This window comes from Microtus oregoni, unplaced genomic scaffold (genome assembly GCF_018167655.1).
Source record: "Microtus oregoni isolate MIOR12 unplaced genomic scaffold, Mior012 000018F_ref0000195, whole genome shotgun sequence".
NCBI classification, from domain to species: Eukaryota; Metazoa; Chordata; class Mammalia; order Rodentia; family Cricetidae; genus Microtus; species Microtus oregoni.
In genome coordinates, this window is record NW_024543077.1 from 23,662,093 (window position 1) to 23,685,233 (window position 23,141).

General features: G+C 44.0%; 1 protein-coding gene across 1 annotated transcript; it reads left to right on the forward strand.

Moving 5' to 3' along the window:
• The first annotated feature begins 2,842 nt into the window (after positions 1 to 2,842).
• Positions 2,843 to 3,490, forward strand: LOC121458993 (60S ribosomal protein L18). Its single transcript, XM_041668454.1, has one exon. The coding sequence runs from the start codon at positions 2,874 to 2,876 to the stop codon at positions 3,438 to 3,440; it is 567 nt and encodes a 188-aa protein (XP_041524388.1). The 5' UTR covers positions 2,843 to 2,873; the 3' UTR covers positions 3,441 to 3,490.
• Positions 3,491 to 23,141: the final 19,651 nt, after the last annotated feature.

The window sequence follows — 23,141 nt, forward strand, 5'->3', positions numbered from 1 at the left end:
TAGCCTTGAACTCACAGAGCTCTGCTTGCCTCTGCCTCCCCATTGCCGGGACTAAAGGCGTGCACTGCCATTCTTGTGGTTATGAAATCTTCAGGAAGAGTGACTTGCCTGGCAAAAGTACACTGATTGTGGGAAGGTCTTTAAGGTTACGGTGCAACCCTGCTCCTGGCCCAAGCTCTCTGATTCCTGATTTGTGGAGCCGTGAGGAAGCCACACCGCAGTTTGTTTGCCTGATTCCCAAACAGGCATGCTTGAGGCGATGTCTAAGGCATTATTGTTATTAATGTTTAATGAACATCTCTACGCTTACAGTGAGGCATACTTTTACAATTACATCCTGGTTTTCAGTCACAGTAGAACTAGTGGATCAAATAATAAGTGTATTTTAAATTTTCGGTGGAATTTGTTTAATTATCCCTCTGTCACGGTTAGCCTCAAGTATTGGTGTACTACACCCTGAGTTATCATCTCAGAAGAAAGCCTCAGCTGAGGAATTGCCTGGCTCAGATTGGTTATGGACATTTCTATGGGGGCACTGTCTTTACTGGAAGGGTCCAGCACCATCCCTTGGCAGCTCCTAGGTGGTCTAAGAAAGCAGGCTAAGCATGGGTCTGTGCGTGAGCCAGAGAGTGAGGTAGCAGCATCATTCCTCTATGATTCCTGCCTTGAACTCCTGCCCTGACGTCCCCCTTGACGATGGGCCGTGACCTGGAAGTGTAAGTCTTGACGATAGGCCGTGACCTGGAAGTGTAAGTCTTGACAATGGGCCGTGACCTGGAAGTGTAAGCCAAGTTGCTTTTGATTAGAGTATTTATCGCAACAACAAAAAATGTCAAACTAGAACACATTCCCAAAGCTCATCAGTGTGCCATCCTACCGGCCATGTGTCAAAGGGTTTATTTTCTTCCCCTATTGCCAATCTTTTACATTTCTTGTCAATAACAGACAGGTAAGTTATTGGTGAGGGGTAGGTCTCAAGGTCACAATGAAATGATGTAAGATTCCGTTCTTACTGTATCCCCTTGTGTTTGACCTGACAGAACAGCGCCTCTCATCCTTGTCTGTCTAGGGTTTTCATTATTGGTTTATCAGCTCGCTCTGTGATAACTTGGATGTTTAACAATTGATTTGCTTCTGCGACTCAAGAAAATCACAACTCACCTTAGCATTCGTTTCCTATTTTAGTGCTACGTTTTGTTTAATGTAATACCCGCTAACGGACACATCCTTTGTGATTGACGTGATATTGATGAGAACACAGTGCACACTTCATTGGATGTTTGGTCCATGAGAGGCTCCCTGAGCAAGTGGGTAAAAGGGAAAAAAAAGGTCACTCTCTACAGACCACAAACAGTTTCCCAGATGATCTCATGGTGGACTTTCCCTCTGATCTGGTTCCATCAATCCTAATGGCAGCCTGCTAATCCTTCCAGAAGGGCAGAGTACACTACCTTTTCCTTCAACCGCTTCAGGCAGAAATGCCAGAGTTGAATATCAACCAAGTTCTGTTAGGTAGCTGGCTTCCCCGACTACCCTGAGCAGATCTTGTAGGACCATGTTTATTTACGGCCACGGGGGATAAATTTAAACTCCCACATGAGAACACAGCTAAAATGCAGTGTCAGACTTTAAAACCGATCACACGGGAACTGGGAATGCAGTTCAATTGGTGAAGTGCTTAACTAGCATTTGTTGCGACTGGGCTCAGTTGCTACCTAAAACTGAATGTTGCGTGTACGCCTGAAATCCCAGTACTTGGGAGGTGGAAACGGGAGAATCAGAGGTTCAGGGTCATCCTCTGCTGTGTTGCTACTTTGAAGTCAACCTGAGCTACATAAGAGCCAGTCTAAATAAATAGACAAAATAAAATAAAAATAACTCTACACAACCTACTTTCACTATTCTTGTAAGGAAATGCTAATGACCACTAGCTGTCTTTACAATTTTCTGTTAAGCTATAAAAATCAGCATCTGTCACCAGGAATAAATGTCCAGAGTTTGCTTACAGGTATTTGTGGCTCAAGCCCTCTAAAGAGTAACTGGGGTCATTGTCTTAGTTAGGGTTTCTATTGGGAAGAGACACCATGACCAAGGCAACTCTTATGAAGGAAAACATTTAATTGGGGTTGGCTTACAGTTTCAGAGGTTTAGTCCATTAGCATCATCATGGCAAGAAGTATGGTACTGGAGAAGTAGCTGAGAGCTCTACATTCAGATCCTCAGGCAGCAGGAAGAGAGAAACGCTCGGCCTATTTTCTAGGCCCCCAAACCCCAAAGCCCACCCCCAGGGCCAGACGTCATCCAACAAGGTCATACCACCTAACCCCTCTCAAGTAGGACCATTCTCTGATGACCAAGTGTGCAAATTTATGAGCCTATGGGGCCATCTTATTCAAACTGTCGCAAGGAAGAAAGGGTTTATTTGATTTGCATGTCCATTAGCAATCAAGCAATGCCTGGCAGGAGCTCAAGCAGGAACCAAACCAGAGACCATGGAAGAATGCTGCTTGCTGGCTTGCCCTCATGGCTTGCTCTCCTCGGCTTAGTGAGCCTGCTTTCTCATACAACCCAGGACCAGCCGCCCAAAGGTGGCACAGATCACAGTGTTCTGGTCCCTCCCGCATCAATCGCTCAGCAACAAAATGACCCACAGACGTGCCCGCGGGCAAATGACGGAGGCATTTCCTCAGCTGAGGTTCTCTTCACAGATGACCTGCGTTCGTGTCACACTGACAGAAAGTACCCAGTGCACACGCACCTGTAATCCAGGTGCTGCTCACTGTACGCATTATAACTGCAGAGTTATAATTCTACCGTATGTTTAAAATATCAAAAATTCAGCTTCCGGACCAGGCCGTGCAGGAGGCGCCATCATGGGTGTTGACATCCGCCACAACAAGGACCGAAAGGTTCGGCGCAAGGAGCCCAAGAGCCAGGACATCTACCTGCGGCTGCTGGTCAAGCTGTACAGGTTTCTGGCCAGGCGAACCAACTCCACCTTCAATCAGGTTGTGCTGAAAAGGTTATTCATGAGTCGCACCAACCGGCCACCTCTGTCCCTGTCCCGGATGATCCGAAAGATGAAGCTTCCCGGTCGAGAAAACAAGACGGCTGTGGTTGTGGGGACGGTCACAGATGACGTGAGGATTCTCGATGTGCCCAAACTGAAGGTGTGTGCACTGCGGGTGAGCAGCCGGGCCCGAAGTCGCATCCTCAAGGCTGGGGGTAAGATCCTCACCTTTGACCAGCTGGCCTTGGAGTCTCCCAAGGGCCGTGGCACTGTCCTCCTGTCTGGACCTCGGAAGGGCCGAGAGGTGTACCGGCATTTTGGCAAGGCCCCAGGAACCCCACACAGCCATACCAAACCCTATGTCCGCTCCAAGGGCCGGAAGTTTGAACGTGCCAGAGGCAGAAGGGCCAGCCGCGGCTACAAAAACTAACCCTGGATCTTACTGTTATTAAAAGGCTTTGGATGTTGAAAAAAAAAAAATCAAAAATTCATTTGCCATCAGAGCATTGTGGAGCGGGCCTGTGATCCCAATATTTGGAAGGCCAAAATCAGGTGAATTGGTAGTTCCAGGTCAGTCTAGGCTACACAGGGAAACTATCTCAAGCAAAATAAAACCTTTTTTTTTTTTTTGAGACACTCCCCCCTTCACTACCCTTTGCATAACATAGGGTAGGGTGGACGTGCATTTACTTTATATAACTATTGAATATTGTAGCTTAGATTAGCCTTACACTTGTTAGAACACACGCAGCAGCTTCCAGGTGGGCCCAGTAGCAATTTTCTACCGTTTATTGTTAACCAAGAAAAAGATAAAATTCAAAATTCCAAGGACAACTTTCCCTGAACATGCATTTTTCTTTTATGTATGTGGGTGTTTTTACCATGTGTGTTTCCGTGTAACTTGTGCCAAGGAGGCCAGAGGATGGAATTGGGCCCTCTGGAACTTGAGTAACAGATGACATGGTAGAAATTGAACCTGGGTCCTCTGGAAGAACAGCCAGTGCTTTAACTGATGAGCCACTTCTCCAACCCCCATGTATTTTTCTTTTGTTCTATTGAAAAGTTGAAAAATAACAAATTATTTTACATGCTAAAACATGGGACAGAATATTTGCTTCATAAAACGAAAATGTACTTTTCTCTATCCCTCTTATTAACTACAGTGCTAATCCCTGAGTACAATACATAAGACACAGGCCAAACTCTGAAATGTAGAGAAAAAAAGCCGACAGACAAGGGACGTTGATATCCAAGGAACAAGACAGTGACTCCCCTAGGCTCGCCTTTGCCTCCTCCGGTTCATACTCTGAAGAAGCTAGCAACCCAGAAATTCCAAAAGACACAGATAAAACAACAAAGCCTGCTCTCTCTAGACAAGGGCTCCAGGGAAGGGGCCAAACATCACTCTTATCTGCACAACCAGAGGCAGAGCTTAGCTGTCTCCAACTGTTGCAAGAACTCCAAATACCCGAGTTGGTTGTTGTCAGAGAATCTCCACTGGGGAGTCAGGGCTCTCCTGCACCAACACTGTCCCCCTCTGTTGTCAGCAGAGGTCATACTGGGGCACCAGTGAGACACTCCTACCCAAGGGTCTCAGAGGAGACTCTGTGCTGCCCTGAACTCCCTTCACTGTTGAGCAGAAATGAGAAGTCTGGCGCCCTCTTTGAGACTTCGTGGGCACCCGTGTAAAAATGGTATACATTCATACAGATAAATACATAAGTAAAAAGTAAATCATTCTTAAAAAAGTCGAAGGCCAGCCTGGGATATTTATCAAGACCTTGTTTCAAACAAACAAACAACAACAAAGAGCCTTCTGGTCAGTATCGCTCGTGAATAGAAAAGTTAGGATCTTCAACAAGACGTCAGGGGGTGGAATTTAACAATGGATACTGAAAACAGAAAGGCGAAGGAAAAGCATGTGTTAAACAGGCCACAGGGTCAGATGAGGGACCTCAAAATTATGGAGCTCTGAAATGTTGCAGACCAGAGCTAAATCACCTTGGGCTACTTTTAGTCCCTTGCATTGCTTTCCCACGTCTGACCTAACATCCCTGTAACTATCAAAAATCTTTAAAAGGTAATTTATGATATTTTTGAGACAGAGTCCCATGATGTAGCCTCAGCTGACTCAAAGCTTTTGATGTAGACCAAGCTGGCCTCCGACTCAGAGATGCAACCGCTAAGAATGCCATCAGGGAGGAGCTGGAGAGATGGCTCAGTGGTTAAGAGCATTGCCTGCTCTTCCAAAGGTCCTGAGTTCAATTCCCGGCAACCACATGGTGGCTCACAACCATCTGTAATGAGGTCTGGTGCCCTCTTCTGGGCTGCAGACATATACGCAGACAGACTATTATATACTAAATAAATAAATAAATAAATAAATAAATAAATAAATAAATAAATAAACAAAATATTTAAAAAAAAAAGAATGCCATCAGGGAACAGCTAAAACCCACACATTATATTGAGAATAATAGAGGGCTATTTATTCAGGGGTAGACTCACAAGTCACAATCCTCTGCTGGAATGGAGAACAGCTACCCAATCCCACAGCTGGAAAAAGAGGCCGCAGGTGCGGTTTACTTTGGCATAAATACTATAAGAGGCCACGCCCATATGGGTGGGTAACTTAAAGGCTACTGGCAGTAGGAATTCCTACAGCACTTATCTCCCTTCATTCTGCTTTGCTGTAGCTGCCCATCCAAGGTTCCTGCCAGTGTGTTTGATAAATGCCTTGATTTATGAGTCTCTTCGCTCTCCAACTAACAAAAATCTCAGGTAACCGCTGGGTGTGGTGGGACACACCTTTAAACCAGCATTCAAGAGGTGGTAGCAGACAGCTCTCTATGAGTTCTCTATGAGTTCAAGGGTAGTCTGGTTTACACAGTGAGTTTCAGGACAGCCAGAGCTATATAGTGAAACCCTGTCCCATCCCTGTTGTAATAGCAGGAGCAGCAGGGCTGCGTCCCCAGCACCCCAGCTGCCTGGCTAACTTATGCCCCGAAATAACAACACACAAATTGTATTCTTTTAAACACTGTTTGGCCCACTAGCTCTAGCCTCTTACGGGCTAATTCTCGCATCTGGACTAGCCCATTTCTAATCATGTGTGTAGCACCCCAAGGTGCGCTTACCGGGGAGATTCTAGCCTACGTCTATCCTGGGTCAGAGCTTTATCGCGTGTGCCTCAGAGAGCAGAGCTATCACATCTACCCGGGAGAGGGGAGCATGGTGTCTCTGAGCTCACTTCCTCTTCCTCCCAGCATTCTGTTCTGTTTACTCCTCCCACCTATGTTTTAACCTATCAGAGCCAAGCAGTTTCTTTATTGCTTAACCAATGAATTCAACAGATTGATATATGACACTCCCACATCACATCCCTCCCCAACAAAACAACAACAACAACAAAACCAACCAAAGAAACAAACCTCTCCGGTAACCACTACCACATTGGACTATGGGAACTGAGGCAACACAAATGTGCCTTCCTGGACCACGGACACTCATATTTGACTCTTAGACTATCTTTCATTGTGTTTTTGTATGCAGAATATGAAGAATTGGACACAAAAGAATAGCTATTGTATAATTTTATTTATATAAAAATTTAGGACAAGAATAAACTATATTTTTAAGGATGAACAGTTAGGTAAAATCAGAGTGAAGCAAACCTTAGAAGTGGTTTCCATAAAGGTCAAGAAAACAGCTATTTCTGGTGTGGGCCAGAGGTATTTTGGGGATAGGCTATAGTAAGGAGGTATTAGGTGTTGATGGGATTTTATTTTTTATGGTCATGGGCAGCTTCTATTATTATACATTTATAGTTGGTGTGCCCTATGTACAATGCATTTCTTCTTGAACATTTTATTGCGTTATATTTGTTTTTTTATTTATTTGCTCTGTGTGTGTGTGTGTGTGTGTGTGTGTGTGTGTGTATGTGCACACACACACATGCGCATTCATGTTGAGGAGTACCCCAGAATGACTGGTATGAAGGTCAGAGAGAGGCTTGCAGGAGTCAGTCTTTGCTTTCGCCTGTGGGTCCCAGGACCTGAACTTAGGTTGTCAGACATGGGTCAAAGTACTTAACCCATGAACCATCTCAGTAGCCCTTAACTGCTTTTCTTAATATGAAAAACATTTTCTAAAAAAAGAAAAAAAAAGACTTAGCAGGCAGTGGTGGTGCACAACTTTAATCCCAGCACACAAGAGGCAGAGGCAGGCGGATCTCTGTGAGTTTCAGTCCAGGCTGGTCAACAGAGCGAGTTCCAGGATAGCCAGAAATACACAGTCAAAAAGTCAAAACCAAACCAAATACTCATCCGCTTTGTGGACGAAGTGTGAAGGAGAAAGCCAGCAGTCAAGGAAGCACTGGGAGGTGGTGATGATGAAGGAGCAGCCAGACAAGCAGCGTGGCCAGGACCTGAATGGTGGGTGAACCTGAGAGACGACCAGAAAGTAAATGCAGGAGAGGAGAGGTCAGGACGGGGACATTTGTCTCTGAAGCTCGTTCCCGTGGTGGCTCGTCTTGTCAAGTTGGTTAAATTAAGAAACATCTAGGAGGCAGCAGGCATGCTTGTGGTGTGCACTTATATCCTCAAGCAAAACACTCATACACACACAAAATAAATAAACCTAAGATAATGAGATAAATAAATTTAATATGTTTAAAGAAATATGTGTGAATTCAGTTATGCACACCTCCAGCTTCTCACATAGTGAGTGCATTAACCCCTTGAGGGACATTTCCCTCAGCTCCCTGGTGCTCTGGCCCCTTGCTGTGTTCCCTTGTTTCTTTTTCCTCATTACCATATTGTGAACTGCACTGCTCTGTCCTACCCTCCTCACCTGGATGGGCTGACACCCCTGAATCCTTGAGAGCCAACACAAGCATTCCCTACTGCATCTTGTTTAAGTATCTGTCACATGTCTGTCACTGAAATGGCAGAGCAGGCTTACTCAGACCCCAGTGAAGCACACCCAGTCACAAAGAATCCCAAGGCTGGTCCGTTAAGACTCTTGGGAAGTTTCGTAAGAAGTCGAAGCCACCCAGCTGAGCCCCCAGAACATTTGCCAGCCCTGAGCCACCTAGTCCGACTGAGTCTAGAGACGAGTATCAGCTCAGCCAAGTCTCTCATTTAGTTGTCTAAGAAAAGCCAACAAGAAGCAGTCGCCTGGGCCCAAGTCACCCACTGAATCATGAGAAATAAAATACATTTCAATGCCACGAAGCTTCAAAGAGTTTTAAATATATACATATGTTTAAAATATACATGTATCATATATGTGTTTATATAATATATAGATTATAATATAATAGAAATGCACATAATGTGTATATGATATGTGTATATATATGTGTGTATATATATACACACATATATATATAGTGTGTGTATATGTGTGTGTGTGTAGATAACCCACAGTGTTGAGCTTAGTGCGAGGAAGAATGGTGATAGAATCCCTGAGATACAACATATGGGAGGCAAAGGCTTTGGATGGGTGGTATACCAGCCAGTGGTCATCCCTGTGACCAAATACCTCAGAGAGACAATTGAGAGGAGCAAAAATTTTTTTGGCCTCAGTTTTGGAAGGTTCCATTCCCTATGGCCAGAAGATATGGCAGAGCACAGCAGCTGCTACCATGACAACCAGGAAACAAAAAAAGAGAATGCAGGAATCAGATAGGACCAGATATATATATATATATTAAGGATGGACACCAGTGACCTGTCTTTCTCAGCCAGGCTCCGCCTACATTTCTCTGCCTCCCAATAACACCATAGAAAGATGAATCAATCAAGGGATTCACCCATCGGTTAGACTGCAGCCCTCATGATCCAACCTCACAGACACACCCAACAGCATGCTCTACTGACTTCCTAGATACTTATTAATCCATACAACCAGTATGGTAGTTTGAATGTAGTTGGCCCCCATACTCTCGTAGGTGGTGGCACTATTAGGAGCGTGGCTTTGTTGGAGTGGGTGTGACCTTGTTGGAGGAAGTGTGTCAGAAGTTTAGTCCATTATAATCATGGTGGGGAACATGGCAGCGGGCAGGCAGATGTGGTACTGGAGGAATAGCTAAGAGTCCTATATCTTGCAGGCAACAGGAAGTCGACTGAGACACTGGGTGATATCCTGAGCACAGGAAACCTCAAAGCCCGCCCCCACAGTGACACACTTCCTCCAAGGCCCTATCCACTCCAACAAAGCCACATCTCCTAGTAGTGCCACTCCCTATGAGATCGTAGGGGCCAATTACATTCAAACTGCCACAGTCAACAATCAAAATTCACCATCACAGATGCAGACATAAGTTTTGTTTGGGATTTTGAAGTGAGGTGTAGCTCTTCAGTGAACATTTTCACATGCCATTTTAAAGCCCAGAGGATAAGTCTAGGCTGCAAGATGGAGATTTGGAAGACATTAGAGTATAAACTGTAGATGTACATGATTCTTCCCAAGAAGTAGGACTTACCCCTTCAGGCTGGTTAAACAGAAATTCCTCTATGAAGACCCTACTGACTCTTTTAACACCAACCAACCTTTCCCCGGTGACTATAGTTGTTTTTAAATAGCCTTTCTATACAATAATTTTATTTATTTGCATGCTTGTCTTACTCAGCAAAATGTGTGGCAACCTGAGTTGGGATTATGTCTTATAGCTCCTGAGTGTGGTGGTTTAGAGAATTGTCAGCTACAGGCAGGTGTACCTGAATGCAGAGTCTCTAGACAGTGGCGGTGTTTGGGGGCAGTTACGGAATCTATAAGATGTGAAGCCTTAATAGACAAAGTCATTCCTCAGGACAGGTTTTTTTTTTTGTTTTTGTATTTTGGGTTTTTCGAGACAGGGCAGGGTTTGAGCATGACTCCCTGCTTGTTCTCTGCTTCCTGGGTGTGGTTGAGAGGCGATCTCCCAGCTGCTGCCGCTATGCTGGCCCCACTTTTAGAGACTTCTAGCCCTCTAGAACTGTAAGCCAAAATAAATCAAACTCTTTGTTGGAGGCCATGTGGGTCCAACACAGATTCCCTAACTGGACTGGAATGGAGTCACGAGGAATAAAACGACGCAGCTTACACGGTCATCACGGAAGGGCAAGATCTCTCTCCAAAGATCTCTCGTTTAGTCTCCAAACACCTTATATATCATCACATCAATTGAGCGGGAAAAACACATTAGGCTGTCTCCTAGGCAACCAGGTGAATGGGCTCAAGTCACGTCCACATCTACCTGTATGCTAGCAGTCAGGTAGGCCATGAATTAGCATCTCTATAAGGCTTCCTCCAAATTACCAAGAAATAAGCTCCAAACATCCTGACCAGCTTCAGCCAACACCTCTTCTCAGGAGATCTACATTTATAACAAAAGAAACTAGGAGCAGCACATCCTGGCTATTGATAAACAGAGACAGCTTGTTTGCAGAGTTCGTGACCACCTCAGACCAGGCTAATGGCTCTTGTGCCATACAGAAATATGGGCCTACATTCTTCCTTAGGTTGCTTTGGTCACGGTGTTTTATCAAAATAACTAAAAAAAAAAAGCAAACAAAATTTGGTGGGATAAACAAATGAACGACTCATACCTTAGATAAACATCAAAAGCACATAAAAATGTAAAAATCGCCATGTATTTATGCTAAGACTTTATCGGTAGGATATTTCCTTTAAGTATTTTATTTTGGTTTTAGTTATGAGCATGTGTGTGTGAGATGGGGTACTGGATCTCTGTTTATGTGCTCCCGAGGAGGCCGGGGGTGTCAGGTCCATCTAGAGCTGCAGTCACACTGACCCGAACCACCTGATGTTGGTGCTGGTGACAGAACTCAGGTCCTCTGCACGAGCAGCCCTTGCTGTCACTGCAGAACCATCTTTCCAGGCCCTTGGGCAAGGTATTTGTTTGCTTAGACCAAAACTTGAAAACAGTTCAGTATGTGATAACCATTAAGCTGAAAAGAATGTTTTCTATATATAAGTTTTGCACCCAGCATCTGGACTTACTTCTGTCTAGAGACTATTTCTAACTACATAAATTTATCTTTATGGTATTTGGACCAGGGGAGACTTTGCAAGTTATATTTGGAAGAGGCTCAGTTGTACAGCTGGAGTAAGAAAAAGAAAGGAGCGGACGATGGCTTAGCTCTTGTGAGTTACAAAGTTTAATGGATTTTTCTTTTTTACCCACTCAATACGGGATTGACATGAATTAGTTAAATAGCTTCAGGCACCTCTTGGACTATCTTGGAAGTTAAGAAAATCCTCTAAAACCTTTGATTTTTTTTTTAACCAGTATACTTTATTTAATCCAATAAAACAAAATTAATTTATTTAGACTTTAGAAACGTCAATGTAAGTGCTTAACTACTATGCCCACAGGCTACCCTATAATTTTAGTTTCCCAGCCTTTTGGTGAGGGACGAAAACAGCTGTGTTTACCCCATTGGTGGCTGACAAGATCCATTTGTTGGTACCGTGCTATCAAAGTTACTTCTACAAATGCAAAATCTGGCAGAAATTTTATTTCAAATTATCCCGTGTGTCTGAATGGATCGTCAGAGGGAACACTGCCAATTCTGAAGGGCTACTGAAGGTACTAAAATATTCATCAGACGAGAAGACTGCCAAGAGCTTCAAGAGTCCAGCGGCTTCCTCAGATTACCAGGCAGACAGAAGATGTGGGGAAAGAGCAGGAAATGAGAACGTCCGTTGCTTAGATACCTCGGTTGAAATCCGAACTGTTGAGACTGAGGGTCGCTAGCCCCACTCAAACAAAGCTGTGACTAGTCCCATGGTCATTATCACTACACGGCTAGCCAGACTTGACCAGAGGGTTGCAAGAACAGAGAGCCTGATGAGGATTCTAAAGACAGCTTTAAAATGAACACATTTATAAAAACACCAGGCTCCTGAATCATACACCCATCTAACACACAAAGATTAAGTGTTGTGGTTGCTGATGTAACTGTTGCCATGAGTGGTCTCTTTAACTAAAATCAGGAACAAAGAAGGCCTCCTGCATAGTGTTTTATTGTCCATGATATAGCTCTTAACTCCTGCCTCTTCCCGTCCCAAACTAATATCCCCTTTATCTTACTACATACCCTTTAGATTTATTTAAAGTGTATGTGTGCACACACATGCGTGCACATGCATGCACACACGCCTGCAGAAGCCAGAAGAAGGCATCTGATCCCTTGGAACTGGAGTTACAGGTGGTTGTGAGCCTTTAGACATGATACTGGGACCTGAATTCCAGTCCCCCTAAAAGAGCAGTAAGTAGTCCTAATGACTGAGCAATCTCTCCAGCCCTTCATATGCCCTTTTAAATATTTCAAGTCTTAGATCAGTCATTCTAAACTAATTTTTCTTTTGACACAGGGTCTTACTATATTGGCTTCCGACTCAAATCTTCCTGCTCACTGTCGTGAGTGGGCCTGCAAGTGAACACTCCCACGTGGTATGGGAGAATTGTCTGTATTCTGTCAGTCATGTTTCAAATAAACGCTGATTGGCCAGGCAGGAAATGTGGGCTGGAAAACAAGACAGGAAGTAGAAAAGATGTAATGAGAACAGGAGAATTCTGGGAAGGAGGAAGTTTATTCCTCCCTCTCCTGCCCAGATCACCGAAGCAGTAGGATGTGATCTGCCCCACTGAAAAAAGGTACTGAGCCACATGGCTAACATAGATCAGAAAAATGGACTAATCAAGACGTGAGAGTTAGCCAGTGAGAGGCTAGAGCTAATGGGCCAATCAGCTTATAATTTATGGAGAGCTATGTGTGATTTTCTTTGGGGCTAAACAGTTGTGGGGTACCAGGTGGGACAGAACCCCCAACAACAAGCCAGCACCTCATGTTATACCCACGTCTAGTGCATTGACTCTCAAACCCAACTGGCAGTTGACTCTGTTATAAGAGGTTTTCAGACCTGTAACTGGAGCCACCCTTAGAGAGTCTAACTCAAATGCTCTATGGAGAGGTCTAAGCATGATAACATGTTTTTAAAAGAAATTCTTCTTATAGCTCGAGCCTACCAGCATGGTAAGTAGCTGCCTGAGATCCCGGCCTCTACGGCAGACCTCTCAGTGTAGACAGCAGGTACAGAAGCTGAGAGACATCCAGCATTAGACCAACTGCTGTGCTGTGTTCCCCTAACGTCTTTGTAGTCCAGTGTGATATTCTGGAAATACCAATCATTAAAATAGCTCTGCACACAACCCTGCTACAAGATACTCTGTAGACCTGTCTTCCATCCTCATCACAGTGATATTGACTGCACACTAAAATTATCATCTTTCAGTTAAAGAAACTGCTACTAAAGCCCTGTGCTACATCAGACTTGTAGGAGAAGGGCCTGGGGCAGCTTGTTTGTCCTGGCTGCCTGGCTAGTTTAGCCCCGGAATAAACACACAGAAACGGTATTAATCAAATCGCTGCTTGGCCCATTAGCTCTAGTTTCTCACTGGTTAATTCTTACATCTTAATTTAACCCATTTCTATTAATCTGTGTTATTCCCACGTGGCAGTGGTTTACCGGGTAAAATTCCCAGCTTCTGTCTCCAGCAGATCCATGGTGTCTCTCTGACTCTGCTTTTTTCCTCCCAGAATTCAGTTGCATCTTCCCCACCTACCCATGTTCTGCCCTATCAACAGGTCAGGGCAGGTTTTTTATTCATTAACCAAGAAAAGCAACACACAGAGGGGACTCCCATATCACAGACTTGCAGCGATTCTGTAAGATATGCAAACTTTCAGGTCAATGAAGTTTCCCAAAGACATATAACTAGAAGCGCTTGGATCCCCAGCTCTGCTCTCATCTAAATATTCAGGAAGCATTGTCTAGTGGGTTTAAATGACATCCTATGCCAGCAAGATTATGTTGTCTGCAGGCTGAAGACCACAACTCATCCATATGGACACTAAAGACACACATTGTTTTCCATGCAAGAAGTCCAGGTCTAGGGGCAGCTCAGTGAGGTCTGGTCCTCTCCCTAGGGGTGGCTCAGTGGTCACTGCTCATCACACCCAGATGCAACCACAGCTCTTTTTCTAGGGGATGAAATGAGAGCTGCGGGGATTTGAATAAGATGTCCCTCCTAAGTGAATGTATTTGAACATTTGGTCCCCAGCTGCTCTTTGGGGGAGGTTACAAACCCTTTGGAGGTGAAACCTTGCTGGAAGAAGTACATCCTTGAATGTGGGCCTTAAAGCTGTTTAGCCTGACTTCCCATTCTCTTTCTCTGTTTTCTGATTGTGGACTTTCTGTTCCTGTCGCCATGCCTTCCCTGACTCTTGTCATATCTCCCTTACTAATGAACTCTGTCCATCTGGAACTGTGATCCAAAATAAACCCGTTTCTCTTCTATGTTTTAGAAGACTCAATGCTATTTCCATCCCCCCTAATAAGGGTATGTTTGAGTCTTCAGGATCTGTTCCTGGCAGTGTGTCCTTTTAATAGTTCACCGTAGCAGTCTATGTGTTGGTTACCCTCACCTATTTCCTTAGGGGAAAAACTGAATTAATTAAGTTAATTAATTAAGAATAAAGTTTTGCAGTTTTAAAGATTGACATCAAGGCCTTGCATATGGCAGACAAGGAATCAGCCACTGAACTATGTTGCCAGCCCTAAAATGTTTTAATTTTACTAATATTTAGTATATTAAAATAAAATTCTTACAACTCAGTGCCTCCTTAGGCCTTTAAGTTTTGTTTATGAATTCTATTTTTATAAGCAAAATAGACTCAGCAAACATTTTATGGAGGCCTTTGTTTTAGTTTGTTTTGAGAAAGTTTGATGGGCCTTGAACTTTCAATCTTCCTATCCCAGACTCCTGCACGCTGGGATTAAATGTGTACCCTACTATATCCAGTCTGCAGAGATGCTGGGATTATATGTGTACTCCATCACATGCAGTCTGCAGATATGCTGGGATTAAATGTGTACCCCACCATACCCAGTCTGCAGAGATGCTGGGATTATATATGTACTTCATACCCAGTCTGCAGAGATGCTGGGATTATATGTGTACTTCATACCCAGTCTGCAGAGATGCTGGGATTATATGTGTACTTCATACCCAGTCTGCAGAGATGCTGGGATTACATGTGTATCCCACCATACCCAGTCTGCAGAGATGCTGGGATTATATGTGTACTTCATACCCAGTCTGCAGAGATGCTGGGATTACATGTGTATCCCACCATACCCAGTCTGCAGAGATGCTGGGATTATATGTGTACTTCATACCCAGTCTGCAGAGATGCTGGGATTACATGTGTATCCCACCATACCCAGTCTGCAGAGATGCTGGGATTATATGTGTACTCCATCATACGCAGTCTACAGAGATGCTGGGATTATGTGTGTATTTATTTATTATGTATATAGTGTTGTGCCTGCATGTATGCTTGCATACCAGAAGATAGACGATTGTGAGCCACCATGTGGTTCCTGGGAATTGAACACAGGACCTCTGAAGAGCAGCAAATGCTCTTAACCTCGGAACCATCTCTCCAACCCCAAAAATCAAATATTTTAAGAGTGTTTATATTTTATTTATCAATATATGTCTGATTTATTACATAGTTGTCATAAATTAAATCTTCCTGATTGATTCTCAATCTGATATGTTAAATCCCCCTTACAATCATTTGGACATGAAGTTCTCTTAAATTATTCACTCTTGAATATGAACTTGAATGTACTTGAATCAGTTATCCAGACAGACACTTACATTTGCAAAGCACCTATTGTAATATGTCTATCATACTCAAACACAACAGTTTTAATAATACAAAGCATTGATGAATTCCTTAACTGCCCCCCCCCCATAAAAATACAGTTTGGGTTAGTTCCCTCAGATTGTGTTGGGAGTGTAAGATACTTCCCGGAATTCAGTGGACAAATTTCCCACGTAATTATGGCTTGAGGTTGTATAGCCAGCAAAGCTTTCACCAGGATGCTAACTGAAGTCCTTGTGGTTGCTAATTCTTTTCCTCTTCCTTGCAGGAGGAGGATGAGGCAAGTAGGAACTCAAGACTGACCCCCTTCTGACCCCCCTGCCAAGACTGTTTCTCCTCATCATTTTGTTGAACCTTTTGCATTTCTTTGCCTCTTAAATTACAGAAACATGATCTTCTTGAGGAAGGAATTTTGAAAGTCTGCTAGGGAGCTCAATGGGTAAAGGTGCTCGTTGTCAAGCCTGACAACCCAAGTTTGATTCCCGTGGTTGAAGGAGAAAACTTTGTCTTTCAACAACAAAAGTTGCCCTTTGGCCTTCACTTGCATGTATATATGCATGTATACATGTGCGTGTGCATGCATGTGGGTGTGCATACACAAAACACACACACAACTGAATACATATCTTCTCACCCCAGATAAGGAACCTGTTATCATTCATAACGTGGGTCACCTGAGGCAGATCCCACAAGGGGCAGCAGCCGGTGACCTGAGACCCTGGCTGGTAGGAGATAGATAGATACATCATGCAGAGAGAGTTTAGGAATAGAGTTTATTTAATGGGGTTGGGAGAGAGGTAGAATGCTGTGAGACAATGGTCTTTTATCGTGTCACTTGTATTATTTTTAATAAAATGCTGATGAGCCAGTAGCCAGGCAGGAAGTATAGGTAGGGCAATGGCGACCAGGCAGGAAGTAGAGGCATGGCAACAAGAATTATGGGAAGAGGAAAGTTTGAGTCTGCAATCATCATCCAGACACAGAGGAAGAAAGATGTGACTGCCTCACTGAAAAAGATACCAAGCCATATGGCTAACACAGACAAGAATTGTGGGCTAATATAAGTTATAAGAGTGAATAAGAAGCCTGAGCTAATAGGTCAATCAGTTTATGACTAATGTAGGCCTCTGTGTGTTTATTTGGGACTGAATGTCTTCAGGGACCTGGTGGAACTGAAACCTCAGTCAACAGGAGAAGAAGAGAGAAAGAAAGAGAAGAAAGAAGGGGGAACGTGGAGAAGAAGGGGAGAAGGGAGAAAGGCGGAAGGTACCCCTCCAGAAGAAGGAGACGGGGCTTGTCTCTTAAAGGGACAGGGTACCCAGGTAACAGGCCAGGTCAGCAGATTTACTTTTATAGCAGAACCAATGATGATAGACCAAAGTATATAGATAACACCAAAGTCTAACTTGGTGAGCCAATTTCTTTTCTTGATATTACTTAGAGGAATATGGATGAGGGGTTACTTACAGGAATGGGAAAAAGTCTAAGACAGCTGCATCATCAAAGTCCACCCCAGCATGGGTGTCAGCTCTGCACAGCCCGCAGGCAGCTTCATAGGTTGGAGTGTCCTTTCTGTAGCTGTCCTGATCTGAACCTCCTCCAGGCAGCCCAGCTCATCTGAGAGTGTCCTTAACAGTCCTTACAGCTTATACCTGCTGGGAGAACGAAGGGAGGTCTTTAGATTGGTCAGTCCCAGGGCTTCCTGAAGCTATTGAGTTAGCCTCCTCTTCTTTAACATTCTGTGTCTTAATAAGCGTTCCACCAAGATGGAAGGCTTTGATCACAGAGGAAACTGCTACATAGCAGTCAGTATGGAGTTTATTGAAAAATCGTTTTAAAGGGGCTAAAGAGAGGGCTCAGCAGTTAAGAGCACTGACCAGTATTCCAGAGGACCCCAGTTCAATTCCCAGAACACACATAGCTGCTCACAGCTGTCTGTAACTCAAATTCAGGTGATCCAACATCCTCTGGCATCCATGAGCAACAGCCATGCATGTGGTGTGTGCATACATGCAAGCAAAACACCAGACACACAGAATAAATAAATATATATTTATAGTTTTAGCATATATTTGAATATGAGCATAATGTATGGAGAAAGATGCTTACGAAAAGACTTACAATGTAGGACCTAGTCATGACAAACTCAATAGAGGCCCAAGTCTCAGTAGTTTACCATAAGGCAATACCTGGTTCCCAGAAAGACCACAAACTGAGACCACCCAGGCACCACCTAGGAACAGACCATCCAAAGGAAATTCCTAACGTTCCAACCATTGTAGACAGGATCACCTGCCAGCACACAGCCATTGCTTTTCTTCAGGACACCCCCTAGACAAATATCAGCCAATTAGAGGTCCTGAACCTTAGAAATCCCTCACTATTATAAAAACCTCTGCTATTATGAAAACCCCACCTGAACTGAACTCGGGGCTCTCTGATTATGCCAATGTGTTGGCACACGGAGAGTCCGAGTTTGAACTTGAAGAAGAATAAAGACTCTTTGCTTTTACCTACAGGATTCCTAGTTGGTTTTGGGGAGACTCCAAACAATAACACCCAAATGTGAATGCGGGTGTCTCAAGATTCTTGTCTCCAGATCTTTTTTTTTTTTTAAATATTTATTTATTTATTATGTATACAATATTCTGTCTGTGTGCAGGCCTGAAGAGGCCACCAGACCTCATTACAGATGGTTGTCAGCCACCATGTGGTTGCTAGGAATTGAACTCAGGACCTTTGGAAGAGCAGGCAATGCTCTTAACCGCTGAGCCATCTCTCCAGCCCCTTGTCTCCAGATCTTAACAATAGCCACAGAAGCAACTTTGATGGCTTCTGAAGTCATACAAAGTGTTGCCAAGACACCTCCCAACCCCCCTAAATGAGATCACAGAAGGCTGTAGAAATCAAAGGAATCTTCACTATGCCAATCACAAGGGAGTCATAGAAACATAGATTTGATTGTGAATGAACTTCATAAATGTGTTTTGGGATTCTAAAAGAGTTACATGTTTAGAGTGGAGAAAGAAAGTTAAACTCAAAGATCATGTATGGTTAGGCCTTGAACATGGTCCATTACAGTTTTAAATATATACATACATATACATATGTGTGTGTGTGTGTGTGTATCATGTGCAAGACCTACACAGGCTCAAGCCATAATAGGGTCCCAGTAAAGAGAGAGAGAAGTAGACACAAAGTCCCACCCCTAACCAAGAAACGATTTGCAACTGTATTCCGCTGGTAAAGGGAAATCAGTTTTTTCCAAAGGAGTGAGGGCTACTGGTGTATCAGCTCCATCTAGGCTACTGGTGTATCAGCTCCATCTAGGCTACTGGTGTATCAGCTCCATCTAGGCTACTGGTGTATCAGCTCCATCTAGGCTACTGGTGTATCAGCTCCATCTAGGCTACTGGTGTATCAGCTCCATTTAGGCGGGCCCAGGCCCAGGAGTAGTTGACCAACATAGAACAGACTCAATGGTATGTTATGGACTTTTCCTTTCATTTGGCTTTGTTTTCATTTTGTCATATTGGTTTTGGGGTCTGTTTGTTTGGTTTCTCATTTTTATGTTTATTTGCTTGTTTCTTGCTTTTTGTTTCTTGTTTGGGGGGGTTCATTTTAGAGAAAAAAAACATAAAGTTGGGAGGGCAGAGAGGTTGGGAGGATCTTGGAGATGTTGGGGGAGGGAAATACATGATCAAAATATATTATATAAAAATTTTTAATGAAAAGTTAATAAAATACCTCCCTATTCTAAAAGGGGGTATTGTCTTTGTGTAAGGAGCCTTCATAACCATTTTAATTGTGCTGATTCTTGACTCCTGGGTATTCAGACTTCATGGGGCAACAATAGGACATCTGAGAGAGTCCTGTGAGGATCCAGCATTGATAGGGTAGCAGAAGCTGGAGGTCTAAAACCGGACCAAAGACTCGTAACAATGAGCATATGCAAGAAAAGCCGGGCAAAAGGGTAGACTGTGAGATGCGCCGCCGTGACACACCAGGGCTTCCATGGTGAGATTTTGTTTGTTTTGTTTTCTTTTGGAAACAAGGTTGCGAGGGCAGAGCGCAGAAATGGAGGGAGAGGGAAATGAGGGGATTGGGGTGTATGATGTGAAATTCAAAAGGATCAATAAAACAGTTATAAATAAATAAATTAATAAATAAATAAAATTAATAAATAAATAAAAATAAAAAATGTGAGGCTCTCAATGCAAATAGTCTGCACACACTTTTGGGACAGCTACCACTCTAAGGAGCACATTTTCCTTATATAAGAACCAATGTTTTCTATCTACCATCTATTATCTATCTATCTATCTATCTATCTATCTATTCATTTATCATTTATCTTTATTATCACCTGTCAATTTATTTATTATCTATGTATCTTTTAAAACAAAGCTGTCAGGGCCCACTCCCCAACATAAATTACATAAATTATCTCTCTGGATGGGCGTGGAGGTGCGGAAATAAAGACACAGCTCACATGGTTTTATCGGGAGGGAGATTCTCAGTGATCCCTCATGAAATCCTGAGTTCACATGCTGAAAATTCCCCTGTGTTTATTCTCCAAACAGCCTTTATACCAAAATGTAAACTGAGGGGGGAAAAGTCATTAGCATTCTGTTTCCTAGATAACCTGTGCCTGCTCTGTCAGGTAGGTTGAATTAGCATCTCTATCCCAGGCATCCTCCAAATTACCAAAAAGGAGCAAAACAACACCCTGACCCTTTGTTAGGGTAGCAACAGCCTGTTTGGAAGGCTATGGGACCACCTCAGGTGTGAACTATGGCTTGAGAGTCTGGCTGCCATACCATGGACCTACAATCCACTCTCTCTTATTAATTTTAATAAAACCCGGGCTTCTGCTACACAAAGCCTCATGAGACAACTGTCAGTCTTGTTAGGTTGAATGGTTTTTGACGTTCTTATCTTCTATTTTTCCCATGCATGCATTCATATGTATGCCATAGTGTTTATGAATGCTTGCCTGTGTATGTACATACAGAGGCTGGGGATCAGCTTTGGGTGTCTTCCTTCATGACTCTGTTTTTGAGACAGGGTTTCTGAAAGGACCTGGAGCTCACCTTCTGGCTAGACTAGGTGGCCCATGAAATGCCAGGGTTCATCTGTGTCCATTCCCACCACACCCACCACACCCACCTCTAATGTTATAGGCACCTGTGGCCACTACTGGTTTTTACATGGGTTCTGGTGATCCCAATTCAGATACTCGGGCTTGGGCAGCAACTACTGTGCCCAGTGAGTCATCTCCTCGGTTCTCTTCTATTTTTCTTAAAATCTTGTTTTCTTCTGAGTCAGACATGGCAGCGCATATCTGCAGTCTCAGCACTTAGGAAGCTAAGCAAAGGGAGATTGTTGTTTCCGCCGCTGAGCTATTCACTTGAGCTTCCAGTCAAATCCTCTTACCTCAGTTTCCAAACTCGCCATAGCTGGGCTGGAGTTACAGAGGTAAGCCACTACACCCGGCACTTTTCTGTGAGTTCTGGGATTTGAACTCAGGTCATCAGGCTTGCATGACAACTACCCTTACCCCTGAGGCCTTTTCCTCAGCCCAATTTTTCCTTTTTATTTTTTATTTGGTCCAGAACCTCTGCCCAAGGAATGGTGCTGATGACATTCAGATTGATCCTTCCTGCCTCAATCAACTTAACCTACATAATCAGGAGCCAACCTAATCTCGCTAATCCTTTATAAGCATGCCTAGAGGCTTGTCTCCTAGGTCATTCTAGATTCTAGAGCCTGTCAGACCGACAATCACACCCTGCTACAAGCATTGTTGAGCATCACACCTTGCTCTTTTGACTTGCGTAAGAAAGACTTCTCCCACCTCCTGTTAGATGCTTTATTTTTAATACGTGTGAATGCATTGCCTGCAATATCCATGTGTACCATGTGCATGCCGGGTGCCCAAGAAGGCCAGGAGAGGGCACTGGAACTTACCATATGCACCATGTGCTGGGAACCAAACCTGGATCCTCTAAAGAGTAAGCAGTGCTCTTAACGACTGAGCCATCGCTCTAACCCCCACCTCCTGATCTTGAAGCCAGTGGTTTAACTGCCAGTGACTAGAACCACCCATTCCTGAGACTTATCTGCACCCAGTACTTTAAAACAGACCTTGATAAAGCAGTAGAAGGAGAAAAGACACAGAGTGAGCACACTGCCTGCCCAGTCAGAAAGGGGATTGATACAAGCATGGGTCACACTGCAGGTGATAAAGAATGATCTTCCTGCGTGTGTTTCCCATCTGCCGTCGCTAAAATGTAGTGGACTTGCGGGACCTGGGTAGAGCCTTACCTGCTGAGGCTTATTAAGACCATTCCTGCACCACGCCTGCCACCGTCCAGGCTGAGCATCCACCACTGTGCCAAGAACCTGAAAGCCCACAGACGGCCTCTGTTGTTTAAAGCAAGGACTCATTGCCCTATAAACTTCCTTCCCTAACCCAGTGGTTCAAAGTTTCTGCTACGATGAGCGTTTCATAGTCAAGCACTAGGGAAGGAGGGGCACAAAGCTAGAAGTTCAAAGTCATCCTCAGCTACATATGGAATTCTAGGCCAGACGGTGCAACATGAGATCCTGTCTCAAAACTAAAAACAAGCCCAAAGCAAAAGAAACCCAAACTAAAAGAAACAAACCAGGCAGGAAAGTTCAGGTCTTGGGGACCCAACAACTCAGTGGTCCAGCCCTGGAAAGTCTTCAATATTAGATTGACTGGAATGAGAGAGTCCTGGGAGGTTAGGGAAGCGCGCTACTGGGTGTATCAGTGTAGGCAATTCCAGGGGTGACCGGCATGTGGGACAGAAGTTGAGGGGGAAAAGCTTGCTCTAACCAGAGCTAGCACCATGCCACAGACAGAGGCCCAGAGGGAACAGGAGGAGGCCTGCCAGTAGAAGCCTGTCTGTGTCTGCCTCCTGTCCATCTTGAGATGAGCCTCTTCGGTCCATCACATTCCACCTCCGCCATGATGTTCTATCCCATCACACAAAGGCCAGAGGCAACAGAACCAAGTGACCCCCTTTTGATTTACCTTTTCCAGGTGTTTTGTCGTGGTAATGGATATTAGCACAAGTCTTTTACATGCCAGTGCTATATTTTAGAGTCCTGGATTCAATTGCCCCCCCCCCCAGTTGCTTAGTATTGTAATAATATCCTGGAGGGGAGAAAGACAAGAATACAGGACAGACTCTAAGGGTCTTGCCTGGAAATGGCGGCCAGAACAGACCTGACGCTCAGCAGCTTCGGTGCCTCTGCACTCTGAGTCTCAAGTTTCCTTGTTACCCAGAAAAGCAATCACGTTCAAAGGGTTGCTCTCTTTCCCCTCGTATCCTCCCTTGCGATCCACAGAAAAAAGT